Raw genomic sequence first — 22,807 nt, 5'->3', positions numbered from 1 at the left:
AGAGTGGACGATCTCGGTCGCCGCGGAACGTGCGCTTTTTACACGGTAGGCAGAGGCGGGTAGAGTGGACGATCTCGTTCGCCGCGGAACGTGCGCTTTTTACACGGTAGGAAGAGGCGGGTAGAGTGGACGATCTCGTTCGCCGCGGCAGCGCGGCGCCTCGCCTGTCACGTGACGGGGGGGGGGCGGGGGGGGGGGCGTGTAAGTCTTTGTTTACACCGACCTCTAGAGGCGCGTCTGAGAAATTGCCCGAGATTTGATGGCATTTTGATACACGTCCTGCGATTAAAAAAGTATGAAGTAGCAGGAAACGATATCGTCTCATTCGAAGGTGACCTTCACTGGACTGAGTTCGAATTAAAATGCTTTTAGGAACGTGGCTTAAGCATATATCAGACGTGCTCTGCCTTTTTCAGGCATTTTTGTGTGTGTTGTTTTTTTTTTTTTGCATTTCGCCTCCGCAGCTTAATCCACTCTAGACCGTATAGTGTATTTTTTTGTATTGTTTCCTTGGTTGCACAAGGCCTTTGCAGCAGTTGCTGTTACAACAAATATAAAAACAATCCGTCATGCTTGCGCACAGGCCAATAAAAAAAAGGACAAATGTGTGTTGCGCATTGCATGCAACTGGTTGTATCAAAGACACGATCACGTTTAATATTTTTTAAAGTCCAGTTATAAAAGGTTTTCTGGGAGGTTTCGGGTGCGTTGGGCTGATGCCTGGGTAATTGCTGACTCCACCCTCGTATGTTCGGGGTAGTTGGGTTACGTGTGACTCGTAGTGTGTCTATTACGAAGCATCTGGACGTGCGGTTTTTTTTTCTCTCGTGGGAAACAGATCTGCGTTTTTAAACGAGCATCAAAATATCCGAAAGAAATCCGGTCGAGGTTCCAGGATTTTTTTTTTTTAAGGCGGCGGCAAAGTTGCGCGCAAAGTTGCAGAGAGCAGCGCGGCGCCGGGCGGGCGGGCGGACGCGGTACGTGGCCTTTTAATTCCGCTACTCGCACAATGGCGCTCCGGGCGAGGGTCCTGTACGACTTCAGCTCCGAGAACCCGGGCGAGATCTCCGTCCGCGAGAACGAGCTGGTGACGCTGCACAGCGACGCGGTGGTCGAGGGGTGGCTGGAGGGCACCAACTCCGGCGGCCTGACGGGCCTCGTCCCGGCCGCGTACGTGGAAATTCTCGGCGACAACGGCACGTCCGGAGGCGACCCTGCGCCAATCGCGCAGCGGAACAGCTTCCAGGCGAGCCAAGGGAGCGACGACGACTGGGACGACGAGTGGGACGACGCCTCCACTGTGGCGGACGAGCCGGCGCTCGTCCCGGACGGGGACGGCGATGGACGGTCCGCGTACTCCGCGCACACCTCGCCCCGGGCACACCAGGCCAAAGGCTCGGCGACCGTGGGCAAGAATCTCAACAGGTTCTCCACGTTCGTGAAATCCGGAGGCGAGGCGTTCGTGCTGGGCGAAGCCTCTGGCCAGGTCAAGGATGGGGACAAGATTTACATAGTCATGGGCGACTTTGGCCCCGAGTGGCAGGGGAACCCGTATCCCTTCGGCTGTTCCATTGACGATCCGACAAAACAGACCAAGTTCAAAGGTATGAAGAGCTACATGTCCTACAAGCTCACGCCGAGCCACACACAAAGTCAGGTGCACAGGAGGTACAAACATTTTGACTGGCTTTATGCACGGCTGGTCCAAAAGTTCCCTGTCATATCAGTACCCCACTTGCCCGAAAAACAGGCAACCGGGAGGTTCGAAGAGGACTTCATTTCCAAGAGGCGGAAAGGACTGATATGGTGGATGAATCACATGACAAGCCACCCGGTGTTAGCGAGGTGTGACGTTTTCCAGCATTTTCTGACATGCAGCAGCACCGACGAAAAGGCATGGAAACAGGGGAAAAGGAAGGCCGAGAAGGACGACATGGTCGGTGCCAATTTCTTCCTGACCATCAGTACCCCCACCATCCCCCTCGACCTGCAGGACGTGGAGAGCAAGGTGGACGTCTTCAAGGCATTCACCAAAAAGATGGACGAAAACCTCTTACAGGTCAACGTCACGGTGAACGAATTTGCAAGGAAACAAATCACGGGCTTCAAGAAGGAATACCAGAAAGTGGGGCAGTCGTTCCGACTTCTCAGCCAGGCGTTCGAGCTGGACCAGCAGTCGTACTCTGTGCCCCTGAACCAAGCCATCGCTTTCACCGGAGAGGCCTACGAAGCCATCGGAGAGTATTTCGCCGAGCAGCCTCGACAGGACATCGACCCCATCACAGACCTGTTAGCCATTTACCAAGGACACCTCACAAATTTCCCTGATATCATCCATGTGCAGAAAGGTTATTCTTTTTTTTGTTGTCGTACTTGCATACGCTGCATAGCTGGAAGGCTGGGTAATGTGCTGGGCAAATTCTGCTATCTTCATAAGAATAATGTCAGTATCACAATACAAAATCGATGCTCACTCACATAAAAACATCATAAACATGCACTATTATGTCCTACCTGATTATATAATGCAGCATCACCCAGCCCCGCACTGAATTTTTAGGCTCCAAAATGTGTTTTTGCACCACTACTAAGACGTCAGGCCTGAGCGCATCTTTAAGCACGATCTCAGTTTTTGTCTCATGAATGTGCTCTGAGCTTGAGGTGTTGAGCCGTGCAGCGAGAGGACATTTGAGGCCTGTCTTTTCTGTGTTGCCTAGGAGATGTGTGGTATCTGTTGTGGAATGGAGCTTGGCCAGTATTAAATTCCTCCCCTCCTTGAAAGGAGAGGGGTTAGGCTACTATTTAGACTTCCCTGATTTTATATGTCCCGTTTTTAAGCAGCATGCCCTGTATGTAGCCTAGTTGCACGGTGATATTCTCGCAGAAATATAACCTCTTGGTTATTGGTGATTGTTACTCTGGCCATTGTATCTGGGATTGCCTGCATACCTGTGGGTGGTAAGCTGTAAATCATAGGCTTAAAGCTCTAATGCAGAATTTGGACGTCACTGCGGCCACATTGCACAAACACAGGGCTGAAAGTTCTTGTCAAGATTGCATTCAGCTATGCGTTTCTCCACTAACCCAGCCCAGTGGTTCTCAGTGTTCCTAAGGAAATCCCAGTGGGTTTTTCCTTTTTGTTTTGCTGGAGTTCCCATCTCGCTTACGGGTTGTGGACAGTGGAATGTGGCTGTGAGGTGAATACAGTTTCACCTTGATTAAATGTTCTCGCTTTGTCCACAGGAGCTCTTACCAAAGTGAAAGAGAGCCAGCACGGCACCCCGGACAGGGGCGTCAGCGAGCGCTGCAACATCATCTCATGCGCTACGCTGGCCGAGATCCAGCACTTCCACCGCACGCGCGTGCGGGACTTCAAGGCCCAGATGCAGCATTACCTGCGGCAGCAGATCAGCTTCTTCCAGAGGATCACAAGCAAGCTGGAGGAGGCCCTGCACATGTACGACAAGGCCTAGCTGGAGCGCAGGTAGCACGAAGCAGGAGAGCCGTGGGGTGTGGGTGGACCGCTCGGTGCAGAAGTGTCGAGTCCCAGCCAAGAGCAGGGTGCTGGAGAAAGGAAATAAGCTTACATAACCGGAAGTATTTCACTGACTGCCGCAGGAAGTGACCAAGATGGGCTGGCGCACTACCCGCCAGCATTTAGACAATTTTATGATGTGTTCGCTAACGTTGTGGTTTTTATATAGCTTAAGATTAAGCGCTGTCTTTACTGACAGACATTTAACCAAGAGGTCCAGAGTGCCTGTGTGTTTTTTTTTGTTTTTTTATTATTATTGGACATTTACAGTTTTTAATGGCTGATGTTGATCAGGAATCCACATTAGAACTGCATCACTTGGTTTGACTTTGTAAAGACTCCTGTCTAAAAATTAGAATGTACCCATTTGTGCCTTGGGATTTCTTAATAATGCAGAGTACAGAATTTTATTTATGCGTTTTCTGTGTTTTTGTGCACCACTGTAGCATTATAGCTCTGACACCTTTACTGTAGGATGTTCACTTTAAATGACTTCTGTTTTTGGAGAAATGTCCTCTGCTGTGCTGTGCTAATGGACGCAGGGACTCTTATTAAGTGTGCTGATTGTGACCATGCCGATCAGGAGATGTTACACTGTTGTATCAGGCCATGGTGGCAGTTATGCACATTGTTGAGAACAGGCCTCAGCTCCAAAACCTCAGCATTTCGGTCACTCCTCAGACAACACTATGGAGGATTGTCTGGCAAGTAGGTCACTTTAAACCTGATTCATAATTCAGACCATATGTTGGGGTTTAAAGTTCACATAAAACACAGCGCGCAGTTGGTTCTTCTCAGATGTGTCATGGACGTTCTCACATACATGGCTGTTGCATTTGGATGCTTTCTTAATTGCCTGCAGACCCCGCCATCGCTCCAAATTTGTGTACAGCTGTACACAATACAAACTCTGCCCTGGTGAATATGTAATGAAAATCCGAAAGAAGCTTCTGCACAGTCCTACAGCAGTTCACTTCAGACGACTTCTGTCCTTAAAGGGGAAATAAGACGACTGTGCCAAATGAATTCAGAAACTATCCCTGTTCGGTGGATGAATAATTTAGTGGAGCTAAAGTTAGCCGGTATTTCCACTGACCAGATAACCTAGAATACCATTACACCTGAGAGGAAATCCTAAGCCAGACAGTACTGTGGCAAAATTTTTTTGTTGAGTTGGGTGAATTTCTTTGGCCATTAGAACTCTTCGTGTTCCTAATACCCTGTCTGTATTTATAACCATCATGATAATCAGTGTGATATACACTAACAGCCCATTTTTAATTCTGGTTTGATGGAGCACAATCGATTAATTAGTTCAAATCAGGATCTATACCCTGGGACTTCATAATAATGGGGGAAAAGGTATGCAAAGAGCCAACACAATTCAGTAACCTTGGGACAAAGAAATACATTTTATTTATAGACCTGCTTTGCCTGACAACAGCTTTAAACTTCTTAAAAAGGTGGATTGGGCTGGTTTCACTGTTAAACTAGTAACATGGCAACATGTACGTGAACGCACCTCCCAGGACAACTGGGAACATTTCCCTTATTTCACATGCCATAATCACATTACTTGTTCTGCCAAGACAGAAAATGATAGAAACAGTTCAGTTTAAACGTATTAAAAAATATAATTTATCTTATTAAATTATAAAATATAATTTAGCTAAAGCTTACAGAGGCATTTGTCTTGAACATAAATTGTGAGGAAACTGTAAATTGTGCAGAGTGTTATCTGGTCGCCTGTAAGTGAATCAGTGATTTGTTCTTAGCATTCCTTCACAATGAGGCAGCTGAACCACTCCCACAAGTGTAATAAAATGGTAACAGAACCCCTTTTTAAAAGTTTCAGATCTGCCTCCTTAACTTGGTTCTGTACTGTGTCCTCTCTGCAATCAGTTAATAATAACACAGTCATTCATATTTATATGTAAATATTTGGGTGTATGACGATAAAAAAAAAATGGCTTAGAAATATTACTGAAGATATTAATTTGGAGAATTCAGTTATAACATTCCTGCTGTAGGAGTCAAAGAAAATGTGCGGGAATTGTTTTGTGCCCCTCATTAAAACATTTTTTGTAACCTTACCAGCAATGTCTATAAGTCGCATGAATTAGAACTTTTGTAAGACCATGTTCATGGATTTGAAGTTCTCCATTAATTGAGGTTGCAGATTGCATTAGTTAGAATTAGTTAGTTATGGCCACTGGGTCATACCCAGTACTGATTTTGTCTGAGGTTGGTGGGGGGAACTTGCTCCTGCATAGTGCTGCCATGGTGTAAGGGTACCCAGGAGCAGAGAAGAACAGAGGAGTCCGGTGGGCCAATAGCAGGCATCAGTGCGCTCCCTTGAAACCTCTGAAGGATGGCACTGTCAGGGCAAGCAGGAGTCACTGGGGTCACCACAACCGAGGGAACAGCAATGCTTCTCTCTGGCTGGCCTAGGTATGGGCTCCTGGGGACCATGGGGTCTGGCGGTCCGTCACCACCGAGCTCTTGGATCATGTTACGCTGGGCCCTCTTCTCCCGCTGATGTCGGAATACCAGAATCAAAACTATCAGGATGACAATGAGAAGTAGACAAGCTAGGAGAGGCAAAATGATCAGAAGTGGGTCCGAGGCTGGTCTCGGCATGGATTTTGTCCACACAGGAATGTTCTTCTGAGGGCTGTCTGCTTTTCCAGTGCTGGTCTTAGGGATGTCGGAGTTTATTTCACCGTTTTCTGTGTGGTTTCCCCACCGGTTCTGTGGTTTAACATCATGCATGTTCTGCTGTGGCCTGACAATTTCCCTCTGCCGTGTGTTTGAAGGAGTGTTTAGCGGAGACTGCAAATTCTTAGTACGATTGAACGGTGGTAGTTTAGTCTTCTGCAGCGAACCATCTCCATTTACTGGCTTTCCAGTCACTGAGTTGTATGGCACAATTGTGAACACAAAAGTTCCCTTTGCTGGCTGAACATGATCTGCCTTTAAGAGGAACTCAAAAGAGTCCTTAAGATGGTGAACACTGGTCATCCTATGTTGAGTGAAGTTCCCTGGACGTGCCGTAATGTTTACTTTTTCTTCAATGGCCACCCTGCCTTGAACTACATCTCGGAAAGTGAATGACTTCACTGATTGGGACGACCCACCCAAGCCAAATTTGACTAGCCTTCCATGTTTAGGAGGAGATATTATCTCAAAGAGTGGGTCACTGTTACTGAGAGCAGCCAGCTCACTGGCATCTAAAACATTTCTACGCAGCTTCACAGCAATGCCATTAGGTATCCTGACAAGATCTCCAAGGTGTATAAGTGGAATGACGGTGATGTTGAATATCTGGCCAGTCAAATTATTATCCGAAGTGAACACTGTGAACTCAAAACTGTCCCTGTGGGATGTGAGGTCAGTCATGTGATAGGACACTTTTTCAGCCTGAAGGTCTTCCTGGGTAAACCGTGCAACAGGCTCGTGGCCTTTGAGGAGCCTGCCATGAAGTGGCTGTGTGGTCACATTGTACGACACACTCACATTCCTCCTGTTAGCTTCAGCTGCCAGATGCTCAGAGGTCAGCACAACTGTGGTTTGTCCTTGCTTAAGATTGACACCTGTGCTATTCCTTATGGTTAAGGTGATCTTCTCCACTTCCAGGTTGAACAGCTTGTAAAGTGGACGATGGAACCCATCTGTGACACTGAAGTAAAAGACCCCAGATGTCAATTGTCCATTCTGCACAAAGTGCACTCTTCCTCTGTCAATGTCATCCTGTGTAAAAGTCAGAATTGATGCATTCAGATTGTCTTTTAGGGCCAGATAACCGTTATTGGGTTTGCTGATCACAGTGTAGTGAATTTCCTCTGGCAGGTTGTCTCGGTCTTCCACATGAAGGTTTTCAGAAGTGAGGGAAACCGTATCCCCCTGGACCACTCTCAGACTGGGGGCAATAGTCCTGAGGACAGGGGCATGGTCATTAACAGGGGTCACTGTGATGCTGAATGACTCCGAAACAATCATGTTCATGTCCAACGGTATCTGCACGGCTCTCCCCTTGGGGTTCAACCAAACATCAAAGTAGAACCTGTCACTGAGTGTTTCAGAGTCATCGTGCACATATGTAATCCCATCCGTGTCAAGTGTGGACTGGGAGAAGTTTGGATTCTCGCTGGTCAGATTCTGTTCACCAACGACGATTATCCCTTGGGAAGGCAATGTTCTCACTCTGTACCAGACTTCATAAGACTGCTGCTGGTGATCTTTTAGCTTTCCTAACAGGTTGGAAGCATCTAACTTTTCCTTGTCAATCAAGACCCTTCCACCTTCTTTCACCACAGCACCTAAAGGGTCAGTAAAGTAGAGTGAGTAATACTACCATAAATTACCACTGTAAATTCTGGTAACATGTCAAATCTCACCAGTGTTAGAAAGGAGGACAGTAGTTTGTTCTGCTCCAACATTTTCATAAGAGATTTGGATGATGAATGCATGAGGTTGAAGGACGGCAGGAGGGGAAGTAACAGTAAAAGAGAAGGAATCTGTTGCAGCCCATTGAATAGATTTAGCCTCACTTTGTTCATATAGGATCACACCATCATTGACCTACAACAAAAAAAAATTTACTTTGAAAGAACTGCTGAACAAAAATTGAAGTTAAGAGTGTGCAAAATCCAGGACAAACCATGCTCTGAGTAAAAGATGATATCTCCTCGGTGGAGTTGTATTGGTTCTTTCTGGCAAGCCTGCCCAGCTTGGGCGGTGTTGTTATGTTAAATGTGATTGTCCGATTCCCTGCAGTGTAATCATTGTAGTCATTCGTAACCACTTGCAGATCATCTACTGTGATGGGTTTTGAAGCGCCTGTGCATGAAGAAAAGCAATTATTGTCATGGATTCATTATGACTTCAGCCAAAAAGACAAATAAAAGACCACAGACATAGAATATTGGCACGTCTTACATTCATTGGTCTGTACTATGCACTGCATCCTAAGAGGATGCCAAAATTCAGACAAGCTCCTCTAGACATAACTTGGTTTCCTTGGACATTTAAAAACAATGATCTGTTCAGAAAGCCTGTGCAACTAACACGGAAATCTTTTAAGTGGCATTAGAGGTCATAATAGTCTATTTATGACTATCCAAAACAGTCCACTCATTCGTGAATGACCCACTTTCTACATATTTTTGGAATTTGAAAAGTATGTATACACAGGTCTCATGAGTGCTGCACTGTCTTCTGTGTGCCAGTATGGAATTGTTTGACATGGTTAACAGAAGACAATGTCTTTTGTCTTCATGTCTACGGCATCATTCATTTGGGTTAAGAACCCAGAGAACTTGGACATCATCATGTCAGTGTTAGAGCATAAGCCTACAAGCAATGTAGGTGTTAACCTAAAAACATCTCCTGTACTCGTTGTTTACAACAGATAAATGTGTGTCAATTTTACAGGTCCTAATAGGCAGTTTCAAGCCTGGACATGGTTCTGTCCTGGTTGAAATTTCCAGATGATTTGGGTTGCTATAATTTCAGTAGTTTGCACATGGATATGTTTGTCCTGTAAGAGAGAGTTCTTTTCTTTTCCTCCCAATTACATTGTCCAAAGGTGACTTGAATTCCTACACATGTTCCACATCATTCCTCATGTTTCCGAGTAATTTTGAATCAAGAATAATAAAAAAAATAAATTACCTGGAAATACCTTTAAGGCCTGGTTTCTCTCCAATATCAGCACTAAGGAACGAGCTGAAATATTAAAGATCTCCCTAGGGGCAAAATTCAGTCCATCATTGACCTGGAAGTGAAATCCACCAGACAGATCACCTGACAGAAAAAAAACACATTCATCATTCACATTCCCTGAGGAAACAGTGACACATGCTTTCCGAATGGAAATATTGAGTCTTATGTACTATATCAGCCTGTCAATGTACCGCTGTGAATAAACACAAGCTGTCTCTGCAGGATGTGAGCCTGGGTAAAATTCAAGATTGGTCTTGAAGGGTCACTCTTGAGGGCCAGGTAACCATTGGTGGGGGGAGTTACAATGAACTCCAGGCTCCATGGTGAAGAGTCTGTGTCTTCTGCATTAAGGTCATCGACTGTTATCTCTGTGACAGAACCAACCCACACCTGAGAAACAAACAGAGTTCTCTCATAACATAGAAATATGTGCACACACCTTGTTTATGTATAACAGATGATTATTTATATTTGTCAAAGAATAGATTATTAATAATTCGAAGGAGTTCATAATAACATCAGTTATTCTGCAGAGTATAATGAAATGGGTGCCATGCATTTGAGATCTTGTGAGCCACCTACTGGAAAATATGAGTACTTTCCATAAATGTTTTATATGGAAAAAGTCTTTGGTTTCTTTCTCTGTCCTGTTATCACTGAGAGCTCCGGAGGACCCTAGAGAGCACAGTATTGCTGTGCCAGATCTTATGAGGTTATAGATACAAAGAATATCACAAAACCTCAGAGAAATGGAGAAACATAGATCACTGTCATGTTAGATTGGTGTCCGGTTGTCATTATACAAACATGGCTAACTGCATTCACCCATACATCAACATTTACCTTCATTTCCCCAGCCTGACCCTTTCTCAGCAATTTAACATATCCTTTTCAGTGACAACTGAACTGCCAGGCACCTAAGGTAATGTGTACACTCATGGGGCAGTGGTGGCCTAGAGGTTAAGCACCATCAAAGAGCAAAGCACCGTCCCTACACTGCTCCCCGGGCGCCTGTCATGGCTGCCCACTGTTCACTCAGGGTGACTGGTTAAATGCAGAGGACACTGTGTGCACCGTGTGCTGTGCTGCTGTGTATCACAAGTGACAATCACTTGACAATCACTTCATTTTCTTTTCATTATTTAAGAATTGGCTGTCACTATTACCTTGAATAAATGAAATAAGAAATGTGGGTGTGCCCTTGCACATATTGGTCTCCCCCATATAACTCCAATAACAGCTTTGGCTGTAAAGTCTGTGCAGTCTCTTCTTTCAATTATGGCCAAAAAAAAATCTGTTAAGTTAAATGTATCTTCTGTGGTTTCACTCTCATCCTGGATATAGATTAGATGTTGTCACATGTCTGGGACTGCGAGTAAAAGTGTATTGGATACTTTAACGTTAAGTGGTTCAGACAAAAGATCTTTGGTGATCATTATTGAATAAAATCAAATTTTAGCCTGTCATGCTGAAGCAGATGATCTCCTCCTTCAACCTTAATCCCTATTCCTCAAGAATCATTTCTATTCACCTGATCTGCTTTCAATGTAGAATCTGATTTGCTCTGCAATTATTTCAGTTTTTAATATGTTTAAATTGGCCGGCTCCACCCTTCACATTTACAGCATTTATCAGACGCCCTTATCCAGAGCAACTTACAATCAGTAGTTACAGGGACAGTGGAGCTGGAGCAATTTAGGGTTAAGTGTCTTGCTCAGGGGCACAATGGTAGTAAGTGGGATTTGAACCTGGGTCTTCTGGTTCATAGGCGAGTGTCTAACCCACTAGGCCACTACCACCACCTTCACAACACACTCCCTCTCCCCTGAGTATTAGGGACATTGTCTGTATCTGTGTGTCGTGTCACCCATAGTTGCTGGGTAAGTCCCAATCCTGTAGAGTGCCCTTGCGTTACCTCTCTCGCACTTTCATGGGTTCTTTGTCACGTTTCCTTACTAGGGAAAACTTAGCAACTTACAATCAGTATTTACAGGGACAGTCTCCATGGAGGAACTTAAGGTTAAGTGTCTTGCTCAGGGACACAATGGTAATAAGTGGGATTTGAACCTGGGTCTCCTGGTTCACAGACAAGTGTCTTACCCAGTAGGCTACTACCACCCCTAGATGACCTCACGGACTGAGAAGATCCTCCCTTTTAGCACCTGACATGGTGGATTATTTGTGCCCTTTTCCCCTTTTGTATCTCCCTGCAATAAACTGTTACAATTTCTTTCAATCCCTCGGACTTCATTGTTTCCTCTCTTCCCCCCTCGGGTCGTGACATTGATCTTTGTATATTTACAGGTTTCAGGAAAATTTTGGTTAATTCTGTCAGTGTGGCTCAACGTACACATCCCCTCCAGAGCTTACCTTAAACATCCTATTCGCTGTTATAACTGGGACTTCATCATTAACAGGGATCACACTGACCAACACCATGCAGGGTAGACTGTGTTTCTGCAGGTCTGTGTCGTTGGCAATGAGAGTGAAGTTGTCAGCCACTGTCTCACTGCCGTCATGTACATAGTTGACAAACCCCTGTTCAACCTGTCAAAAAAGTCATTTTTTATCATGGTCATTCATGTTTCTACTAGAAATGACCCTGTTAAGAGCTGAACTGTGAGATAGTGCACTCTAACGCCTCCACCTGGCAGAATCAAGCAATGTGACCAAGACCTGCAGCAATTTTTTCCTCAAACCTTTTCTTTTAGAACATTTCTTTTTAAACATTTAAATTATTGAACTTATTAAAATTGTTAAATGTTAAAAAGAGAAGGAAATTACCTGCATCCTGGTGAAAAAGGGGATTGGCACCCCTGGAATCCGTGAGTGCTCTATATGGCCATGGTTCGGTGCTTTGGACACCTGGTACAATAGGTTCAGTCCTGAAAAGTACTTGCTGTTGACAGTGATGATGTGCGCAGTGAGGGCCTTGGATGAGCCCTCCTTCACTGTCACTCCAGAGACATGCAGGGGGATGTACAGTGGGATTATATCAACAACAACCCTGACATCTCTCACCTTTGTGATCCCATTAGTGACATCTAGAAGGAAAGAGTCATTTCTGTGGTCACTGCCATCGTGTACATATTGGATGTGACCAGAGTTGATGTCCAGCTGTGAGAAGCTGTGGATTGGCTCCTCTTTATTAGTGTCATAGTGGTCGTCATCTTCTACCAAACGTCGGAGGAAACCATAATAGGGAGTTTCCTTTACTGTGTACATAATTTCAGCAGGGATGTTGTCATCATGCGTCACCTAGATATAAACACATTTTGCACATTTTTCTTATGAGTTAATCAGAAAATTCCTATGCATCACATAATTTCTGCAATCGCTAAAGCATTTAAATGGCAATTAATAGAAAATATTACTTGCAAATTCTGTGGACTATGTAAGAAAGCACAGAGAATACTTACTTTTAGATCTTTCTTGGTGATTTTTGTAGGTTTGCCTTGCTCTGCCAGGATTAGGTTGTTGTGAAGCACTTTTGCAGGATGTTGATGGCTGTCCAGGTATACTTTCACTGCAACACTCGCATTCAGACTGTGCTCCTTCACCATTACTGTGAAATTGAAGAAGTCCACAAGGTTCTTGCTATCATCATGCTGATACACCAGATGACGGGCCTTCACATCGTGCTGTGTAAAAGTGCTGATGCTCTCTCCATTGCAGTAAAGACATCCAAAACTTGGAGGAAGGAAGACCTGGTAGATAATTTCCCTGTCATCCCGGATGTCCAGGTTGCTGGTGATGCTTATGTTGGTTGGGCTTATCACTGCCTCGTGGCCCTTTTGTACAAGCAGTCCAGTGTTATTGCCTATTTTGATAAATGGGTCCTGAGCAAAAACCTCTAAAAGCGTGGAAGTGTAGTGCTTCCCATCTGAGACGAAGAGTACAAAGCGACCGAAGCTAACACCACGATGTACAAAAAGAACCCTTTTTTCTTCCAGGTCCTTCTGCTGAAACTTGTACAGTTTGTGCGACGTGTGATTTGCCAAGACCAGCTCACCCATAGGAATTCCCCGTCTGGTGTAGACCAGGTCTCGATCATGAAAGTCAGTGTCTGCATCGTGAAAGCATAGATCCTCCAGTGTCAGCAATCGCTGACTATCTCGAGCCACATGAAAGACTTTCTCCACAACTCTGATGGGTCTCTCATCATTGATCAACTGTATAGATATGTTAAAGGCACCCTCCACTGCAGTCTCTTCTTTAATTATGGGCAAATATGAGATGAAGTGAAATGCATCTTGTGTGGTTTCACTATCATCATGGACATAGATAAGACGTTCCTCTAGAATGTCCTGGTTTGTGAACTCTAATATGTTGTCAATGCTGGTGGTGGAGTTAGATGGGTCTATAAGCTTCAGCTGACCATGTCTAGGACAACGGGTAACAGTGTAGTGGACCACTTTAATGTTAAGTGTTTCAGAAAAAAGTAGGTCTTTGGTGATCACTTTACTTTTCCCTTCCATAATAGATAGTCCATTGTTTATTAAAATTATTTTATCAGAGTGTCCCTTGATGATAAACCTGAAATCATGACTTCCTGAGTGAGAATATTTAGAAAATATCTGAAAGCTAAAAGAGTCTCTAGTATCTTCCCATACTCTGTGCAGAAGCTTATACTGAAGATGATGATCAGTGACATTTTTTTGGCTGAATGTAGAATTGATCTTTAGCAAGTCGTCTCTCAGCCACAGGTTTCCCTTCCTCGGCAGTGACAACAAGCGGAAGTGAAGGTTGCTTTCAGAGACTCTCACACCCTTGGCAACAGCCCGCAAGTCCTGAGGGGTCATGGTCGCTACCTGATCGGCCTCCACGTGCATTTTACTTTTGACAACTTTGAAGTGAATCCAACGCACTCTAATCACAAATGGAAGTTCTTCAGCACTTGTGGAGCCTACAATGACCCTGCATTTGAAGCCGTCTGTCACATTGCCTGGGTGGGGACCTTGGAATGTGCTGAGGTACCTGATGCGCTCTTTCTCCAGCAACTTCTGTGAGAAAGTCCCAGTGTGTTTCCAGTCTCCACTTGAATGCAGCCTTTGAAGTTCTCCATATCGAGGTGGTTCAAAGATGTCGTACCGGATATCCAGTACTTGTTTAGCCACATTTACTTTCACTGCCAAATGACTGGAGCTAATGATCACTGCTCCACCTTGGGTCACCTCCACGCCGGTATTGTTGGCGACCTTGTATTCAAGTGGCATTGCCAAAATTCTCAAAACTACAGTGTTACTCAATTTTTCTCCATCACTGACCCTAAGAGCCACTGAAGAGTTCTTGGTCCCTTTGTGCACAAAAGACACTTTTCCTTGCTCTAAATTCAGGAAAGGAAAAGAGGCAACAGGATGACCGGGGTGTTCCTCAACTTCTAGGAATCCAGCATCGACACTTGTGTTGCTTACCAGAGAAAATACTAGATCTGTGACATTACTGTCAGGATCAGTGACTCTCAAAATGTCAGTGTTAAGTTGTCGCTTAGAGTTCTCTAGCAGAACGAAGAGGTTTCCCTCTGGTAGGCTAAGCTCTGGTGCGTCATTAATGGCCACCACAGAAATGTTGAACCTGTGAAGCTTGTTCCCCTTCAAGGGAGCAGGTAGTTGACGCTTGCTGCTTGTAAACACTGAGAACATGAAGAAATCGAGTGGGTCCTCAGACCCTCCATGAACATACATGACCCTGCCATGCCACAGGTCTAGCATGCTGAATGTTTTCCCCTCCTGATCTGGATCAACATCCAGCCGCAACTCCCCATGGACTGGCTGCTCCTCAATGCGGAACATAATGTGGGACGGTTGGATGTCAAGCTTCTGGAAGTTCGGGTTCACTTTCATGTGCTTTGGCTCCAGAAGTGCCCGTCCACCCTCAAGGACCAGTAAGTCTCTTAGCATTAAAAAGCTCTGTTCTCTATTGTTCTCTTCTCCAAAGAAGTCAGACGAGGAGAGGTTGTCTGAAGATGGTGCCATTGGGCCTAAGGTGTTGAATGGTTCAGAGTCTTGCTCACAGTCAACAGATATGTCCTTACTGCTCAGAGCGTTCGGCAGGCCCATCTTTAGAGTATTGACCCTTATGTTTCTCAAACATCCTTTGAAAGAGCCTCCACCCATATCCTTTTCAGCTAAAGAGAGCAGGCCATTCTTTCTAGCCTCCACACGCAGGTCACTGTTAACACCACCAAGAAAAAGATGTCCTCCAAGCTGGAGAGCAGCTGTATGGGTCCCCAAACTAGAATTAATTGCATCTTCTCCCACAGTCAAATTCACACTCCAGGGCGATAGATGAAGTTTCACCAGGTACCAGCTTTTTTCGTGACCAGACCATGTGGTTTGCAGCTCAGTCTTAGATGCACCTCTCCCAATGACTGCCACCAAATGACCTTCCCGAAGCTCCATAGCGACAAAGTCCCCTTGGCCAGTGGAGGCATACAGCACAATCCCATCTGTAGCCGAACCATGAAGCTCACACTCAAACACGCCATGTTGGGGGACGTCCCACACTGGGAGCAACAGATAGGCTCGGGAACTGAAGAAACTAATGGGATCCTCCTCAATGGCAAAAAACTGAGAATTGCACCCTAACGAGACCTCATGAACTGTCTTGTAGCCAGAGTAGGATCGGAGAGAAGACAGAAGGTTATGCTGGTTGAACAGCACTTCATCTAAACACCCACGGAAACCTACAGCCACATGCTGTTTGGGTAGGAACCCTTGGTCCAGATCCCCCAGGCCACCGACAAAAAGGCCTTCCTGGACACTGAACTCCACGTCAGGACCTGGCACCCTTGCACTTGTGTGGAGATGTTTATCAATAGTCAAGCTAATGTTGTGCTGGTCATGAAGTATCTCCATGCTGTGCCAAGCCAGGTCATTCAGCTGTATTCCCTTCTCTGAGCGAAGGATACGCTCTCCAGACCCAAAGTTGAACATCACCTGGAATATGAACAACAACGCCATTTACATTTATAGCATTTAGCAGGCATTGTCCAGGGCGATTTTCAATCAGCAGTTAAAGGGGACAGTCCCCTCGCTCAGGAAATGGTAGTAAGTTCTGGTGAGTGTGTTACTCTCTAGGCTACTACCCCTCATGTCATGGTTGTTCATAAGTGCATAGCAGAACCAGGAATATTGTGCATGATGACATTAAATATAAAAAGGAGTTTGTGGGAGTGTCAGTTTCTGTTGGTACCTGAATTCGTCCAGAATGCAGTTCCACAAGGCAGAAGTCATTTTCACCAGCAGCCAGAAAAATCAGCCCACTGTCACAGTAGGTCAAAAAGCGCACATGCAGTGACATTCGGACAGACGACTCCACAGTCCTCAACTGCACATATCCATCTCCATAGAAAGATGCTATAGACAAGGTACCACAGGAGACAAAGTAAAACAAATTAAATTAAATAAATCTAATTGTACAGGCTCACTGAATATATGATAACTACAGCTATATAGTTTATATGGAAGGTTTAAAGTATCAAAATGGATAAATGTAAAGAATGTTGTATTTACAACAAACTCCTTGTTTGTATATGTAACTCTTCTGTAGACTTAGAGGTTTTGGCCCATGATGCTCTAACTGTGGCCCATAATGTTCTAACTGAAGTTAATCAATGAACGCTAATGCACTGAGTGCCTTTTTAGAGCACTGTGGGACAACCTGTGTAGGCCAGCCAATCATCACTTTCTGGTGCAGTGTGACAGGGCTTAAATTAGCGGTCATGATCTTGGCCAGACAATAGGGCTTCACATTAGAGAAGTTCTAATTTTTTTTTTTCTCTCCTGTCACCTTATACGCCATTGCTGAGTTCTAAATTGATAGAGAAATGTATTCCCACAGGTCATTTAAAAGCCCACTGACTGGGCAAAATTTGTCACTGACTTCTTAAATAAGGTGAATATTTTTAATTAGCTTCAGTCTGTATTCACAGCAACACTCATTGTTGATTTTGACTGAATGGGATTGCGATACTGCAATAGTGAATGGTATCTCTTTAAATATATCATTGAAGAGCAGGTCTCTGCCTGTCTACGGATGAGCTCATACTGATTAGATTATAATTAAGACGATTATAGTTCTCAGAGTCTCAGTTGCTCCCCAGCAACATGTTGCTAAATTGGCACATAAGATAGATATTAGTAGCATATGTGTTTTAATACATTATAATAACATCATAATTAGGCACCTTGTAGCATATTACTCAAGTGCATATTATACTAGGCCAAATAACAGTACAGTAATGTTTACTGGGCAATAATGTATACTGTACTGTAATATTAATACCTATATAATGAAGTATTAATTTTTATTAATTTTGTAAGAAAAAATGTCACGTAAATTGAACTTAATTTGATTGTGTTAACTCATTAGATAACTCAAATTGCGAAATTGTAATGGCAACAAATGTTACCCACAAAATGTTTAAACAAAGTAACTCATTTTCACACACAAAAATTAAGCAAATCTGCTAAGGTTCCCGTTTAAGGGCCGCAATTTCAGCTCACCTCCGATTGCTTGACCGCTCGTGAAAAAGATCAGAAATAAGCCCCTCCAGCACAAAATGTAATTCCAAAACTCGACCGCGAACGTCATACTGAGATTTCAGAAGAATTCTCTGCCGTTTAAGCGCAATTTTTACCGATTTCTGCGCATGTTTACAGCTGTTTGGGAATCAAGCTGCCCCCCCTGCTTATCGTTCATTCACTGCCGCTCTAAGCAGCCTGAGTCACGACCGATTCTCGCTCGCTCCGCACGGCGGCAGGTGCGTGTGGTTCACGTGTTTCACCAGCAGGCGGCGCCAACGTCACAGGTGCGTGTAGTTCATCCTTTCCACCAGCAGGCGGCGCCAACGTCGCAGGTGCGTGTAGTTCCCCTGTTCCACCAGCAGGCTGCGCAAACAGTCCGTTTCAGCAGCGTGTGTCTCCGCGTGGATTTTTTTCCTGGTCCTGTAATATGCCATTTTTATTCTTATTTCGAGTCGTCATTCACATTAGGGTCCTTCAATGAGCAGAAAAGTTATTTATTTTCGTTTATATTATTATGACTTGCTGCGTAAATAAATATCTATTTTTATTCTTCAGTTTTCACAATTTCAGAAAGATTGAATGCTTAAAACCAAATTTGTGATATTCAAACCACATCCTGTGTTTCTCTAGCCCATGTTATGCACTAGATGGCGCACATAAATTACAGCTCAATAGATCAGGTGCCTGCAGGCGATTCATCCTGGACCTTTTTGGCTTTAAAACCTCCCATGAACCCAAAACCCATCTTCTCAATGCTCAGTTTTTGTGTGTGTGTGTGTGAATGGAATACGATATGTGGATGTGTGGAGCATGCACTTTCACTGCAATTAAACATACATGGCTAATTAAACATATTTTAAAATAGTACTAATAGTCGGGCTGCTAAGTGTGATTATGGTTAATTCCAGTGTGAACCCCATTAACAATCCAAATAATTGAGCCAAGCATTGTCCAGGTGGCTGTAGTGGCAACTCTTGCAGAAGATTTCGGTGCTGTAACTTAACTTAGACATAATGAATACATTTTAAATGCATTCATTATGCATTATGGTTTTCATAAGGAAGCTGAAGTAATGTGTCTCTGATAACTCAACTGAAAAAACAGCAGCACTTGTTGGTAAGCAGTGGTGAGTGATTGATGTTTATCTAAGATCACGACTGTGGTGGGTTTGCTCAATTAATATTCTCACAGTCAGTGACCATAGATCCCCGTTTTTGGGGCAGCGGTGGCCTATGGGTAAGGAAATGAATTCACAAGAGAAGGGTTGCAGGATCAAATCCTGAATCATCAAGGTGCCACTGAGGTCCCCTTAAGCAAGGTACTGTCCTCACACACTGCTCGCCTGTCATGGGTGCCCACTACTGGTCACAAATGGTGATGGGTTAAATGCAGAGGACACATTTCATTGTGTGCACCATCTACTGTGTATCCCAATCACTAAAACTTTCACTTTCACTAAGGAAAAGATGACACAGTAGGAAGCCATCAGTGGCAGTATGATGCTCACATCACAATCCAGTTGAGCACCAGGGACGCAATATACCAGCTGCCAGAAACCCCATACAGGTCCCTCACTGGCCACTTCGGAGCGACACAACGAGAGCAAAGAGAGGTCGTCTTGGTTGTTTTGAGCAACTGTTGACTGATTCAGTTAATGGTGAATGTCTGTGACTGTGCAAAGCAAACAGGATCAGTCTGTATGCTGTGATATGAATGCCTGTGTAGTAGGACCAGAACCATGTGTTTATCATTAGTTGTTTAGTTGTCATGGATGTAGAGGAGGCCATAGAAAAGTTTTTGTATTTTTCTTTTTTGCAATTTACAGTTATTGTCACAGAATAGTAAAACAGTGGACCGCACATAAAGCTGGGAACTCATTTTTATTGCCACAGTATTTTAACAAAAGTCGAATCATGTGATGATGACCAATTAGATGATTGGATCTGAATACAGTAGTTTGTCCAGCAGTGTGGCATTTATCTCTTTTTTAAATGTCAGTGGAAAGGGCCTCTCTTCCAAAGGAAATCTTCTCTACATATATACATAGACGCATTATGCATTGCATAATATACTTTCTTGGGAACAGGGCAGCAACTTGAATCTTTGCTGTCTGCGGTTTTTCCGCTAGCCAAAGGTTGCCACAAAGAATGTGGGCTGTGGGATCTTGGGAATCAACCTTGGATTATGCAATATTCATAACAGAAAAGAATCAATCATACAAAGTGAAAGACTTCCGTACGTCCACACATTATCCTTCTATTTCCACACTTCTGCACTCATTTTAGTTTTGTGTGCACATGTGCATGATGTATAATTTCTTTAAGGAATGCTTTCATGCTTTCATGTTTGGTTGTGCCTCAAAAACATGCAGCCCAAACCTCAAGCTCTCTTCTGGAGGATTCAGCGCCTGGAAGAATTCCTTTGACATCCGATCCCCCCTTACCATCTGGTGCCTGCTGAGAACCCAAAAGTGCTTAACTGCTCATCTCATGTTTGTGTGTGAGGAGGGGGGGGGTGGCTTGGATCTGTTTTTTTGGCGCAGAGGTACACACAAACATTCTGGGACCTGCATGGCAGAGAGAGTACTGGCAAATGAAGACATTCTGCAATGGCGGACGAGCGCTCCCGGCATCCTCTATTTTCTCTCCCGAACTTGGTGTCTATGCATGATCCAATAATTGGCACTATTGTACAACCTTTCTTTGTTTTTTACTCCCCCGATGAGCATTATTTGTAATCAAATACATTATTCAGTGATTGTCAGGAGGGGGCTACTTATATGTATTCAGTGTCCATGTCTATTATCTATCAAGGGAAAGCTGATCCCCGAACAGACGCACTTCAGGGATCCTGCTCGGGGAGGATTAATACAAACCCCCCAGGCCCCATTCTGTCTGTTTCCATGCATGTCTACAGGCCAGAGAGATTAGAATGTGTAATCCCACTGGAGGTCTGTACTACTATTTACGCTCAAGTGGCGACGGAAGAGGAGTACCAGTGACCACGATAGCAAGACTAAAATAAAAAATCGACAAAATCAGCAGTGCAAATCTCAAGCGCTTTTATAAAAGAAATTAGTGCCGTTTCCTTGGCTTTGAATCCTAAAGTGCAGCTGAAGGCCACATCTACAACCCAGTTTTAGAGAAAGCCAATGGTTTCTACGTATGTGTTTGTACACAGCGCTTGAGTCAGCCAGTATATGAAGCACGCCCTTTATGAAAGCCATATCTGAGGTTTTCCTAAGTTCAGTAACCAGATGAGGCTATGTGTGGGGAAGGCATGACCATGGGAAAAAGGAAGGAAAGGAGTAGAGGAAGGGAGTCTGAAGGTTTTGCAGAAATGGGTGTTAAAAAAAAAAAAGTCAGAGAGGGAGAGATAAATCCTCCAAATCCACAACTGTACAATCTACCCACTACACACACTGTTTTGTATCTTTGGGCTTGATACCCCAGATGATGGAAGGGGGAAAAAAAAGATGAAAGGGACCTACTAACAAAACATCGTCCAAGATATTACAATAAGCTTGCAAGTCTAAACATCTGATGGTGGGCCAGCGGTGCAGGAATGTTACTTTGACGCTGTCCTCTAACAAAGAAATGCTTTGAGCATTCTGAGCATTCACTTCGTCACAATATTTTACCAAAGGAAAGCAAACACTTGACAGGGCGCATGCCCTGCCTTTCCGCCCTTCTCTTCAAGCATCACTCCGTTGCATCAGAGAGGCGCTTGGAACAATGGGCCGCAGCTGTGTTTACCAGTTTGGCCCCACTTCCACCTCTCCTTCTGCCCGCCTTACTCTGCAAAGTCCGCGGAAAAACACACACAGTGCTACTGCACATCCAGCCACTTCCTCTGGGGTGCTAAGATGTCAGCTGTTAGCCTGTGCATGCAAACAAAGTCGCTAGCAACACGGTCAACTCCGCTAATCAGTTTGCACTCCATCAGATCCTCGCTTCAGTTGGTTTTTTACCGGAGCGAACATCTGTTTGACATCATAACTTAGACATTTTTTCTTTAACGGAAGAGAAAAACTGTGGTACAAATGTTAATATCCTCTTATTTGTCTCCAGCAACTGGGCTGGCCAGTTTTTTTTAAGAACCCTGTATACCACTGTGATGTGTGGCGAGTCAGATTTATTGAATGAGATATAAATCCACTTCTCCCCGTGGGATGAACGCAAGCAGGCTTGGGGCAGATATGGTATACAGTATTACGTAAGCATGTAATAGTCCCGTTGACAGTTTCTGGGCAAGCATTGCTCTAAAAAGGAAGTGAAATCCCTGAAGTTTAGTGGAGGGGGAAAGAAAGTGAGTAGCGACGGCCATTCGTCTGAAATGAAGGGTCTGTTGCACCGCCATGCATTAACTGCTAAAAGACACACAAGAAAACCCTCACCGCCCTTCTGACGTCACAAGGAAAAAAAACAGGACCTCTGGCAATGGCCTATTTCGTGCCGGTGTGCCGGTGTGCTGCCTACTGTCGCACTCTATGACGCACTGTTGTGCCGTGCTGGTCTGGCGGGCTGTGTGGAGGTCATTGTTGTGCTTGGGCAGTTTTTTTGGGGTTTTTTTTTTTTTCGCTCGCTCGCTCTCCGGAGGGCAGCTGTGGGAATGAAAGCTCCTGTCTGGTCTTGGGTGTTCTCCTGCTTGTTTCCCTCCCTTCCTGAACGACTGCCCTCCTCCTCCTTGTGCTCCCATGTTGTTTTTCCCGTTCAGCTGGACGCGCTGTTCCCAGCACAGCGCATACGTGTGTAAGTGTGTCAGCGTGGAGTGTGCGCCCATTTTCTCTGGACACGGCAGCAAACAGATCGGGCGGAATCGGTGATCACTCTTCTGTGCACTGATTAGGCAGAGCGGAGTGTGTGAAAGTGTGTGTATGTGTGTGGGGGAGGTGGAATGGGGAGTTGGGGGGGGTGCATTGTGCCAGGGCTTCTCAGGAATGTTTCTCCTGAGTGGGGAAAGCAGCGTGTCAGTCCATCCTGTTTTTTGCCACTCAAATGGCCGCAGCACACCTGCAGCA

The 22,807-nt window shown here is 44.7% G+C and overlaps 2 protein-coding genes across 2 annotated transcripts; one reads left to right on the top strand and one right to left on the bottom strand.

Moving 5' to 3' along the window:
- Positions 1–466: 466 nt before the first annotated feature.
- Positions 467–10,311, top strand: snx18b (sorting nexin 18b). The gene is made up of 2 exons (XM_028971290.1): positions 467–2,348; positions 3,244–10,311. The coding sequence occupies exons 1-2, from the start codon at positions 1,010–1,012 to the stop codon at positions 3,471–3,473; spliced, it is 1,569 nt and encodes a 522-aa protein (XP_028827123.1). The 5' UTR covers positions 467–1,009; the 3' UTR covers positions 3,474–10,311.
- LOC114785286 (chondroitin sulfate proteoglycan 4-like) lies at positions 4,924–17,957 on the bottom strand. Its single transcript, XM_028971288.1, has 10 exons — positions 17,767–17,957; positions 16,454–16,617; positions 12,679–16,197; positions 12,044–12,517; positions 11,630–11,806; positions 9,451–9,649; positions 9,209–9,340; positions 8,196–8,374; positions 7,933–8,116; positions 4,924–7,854 (listed from the first exon to the last, which is right to left on the bottom strand). Exons 1-10 carry the CDS (start codon positions 17,852–17,854, stop codon positions 5,753–5,755), a joined length of 7,218 nt encoding a protein of 2,405 aa, XP_028827121.1. The 5' UTR covers positions 17,855–17,957; the 3' UTR covers positions 4,924–5,752.
- Positions 17,958–22,807: the final 4,850 nt, after the last annotated feature.

Source organism: Denticeps clupeoides, chromosome 3 (assembly GCF_900700375.1).
Source record: "Denticeps clupeoides chromosome 3, fDenClu1.1, whole genome shotgun sequence".
NCBI lineage: Eukaryota > Metazoa > Chordata > Actinopteri > Clupeiformes > Denticipitidae > Denticeps > Denticeps clupeoides.
The sequence above is the reverse complement of the archived record's forward strand: the minus strand, read 5'-3'. Positions and strand labels throughout refer to the sequence as shown.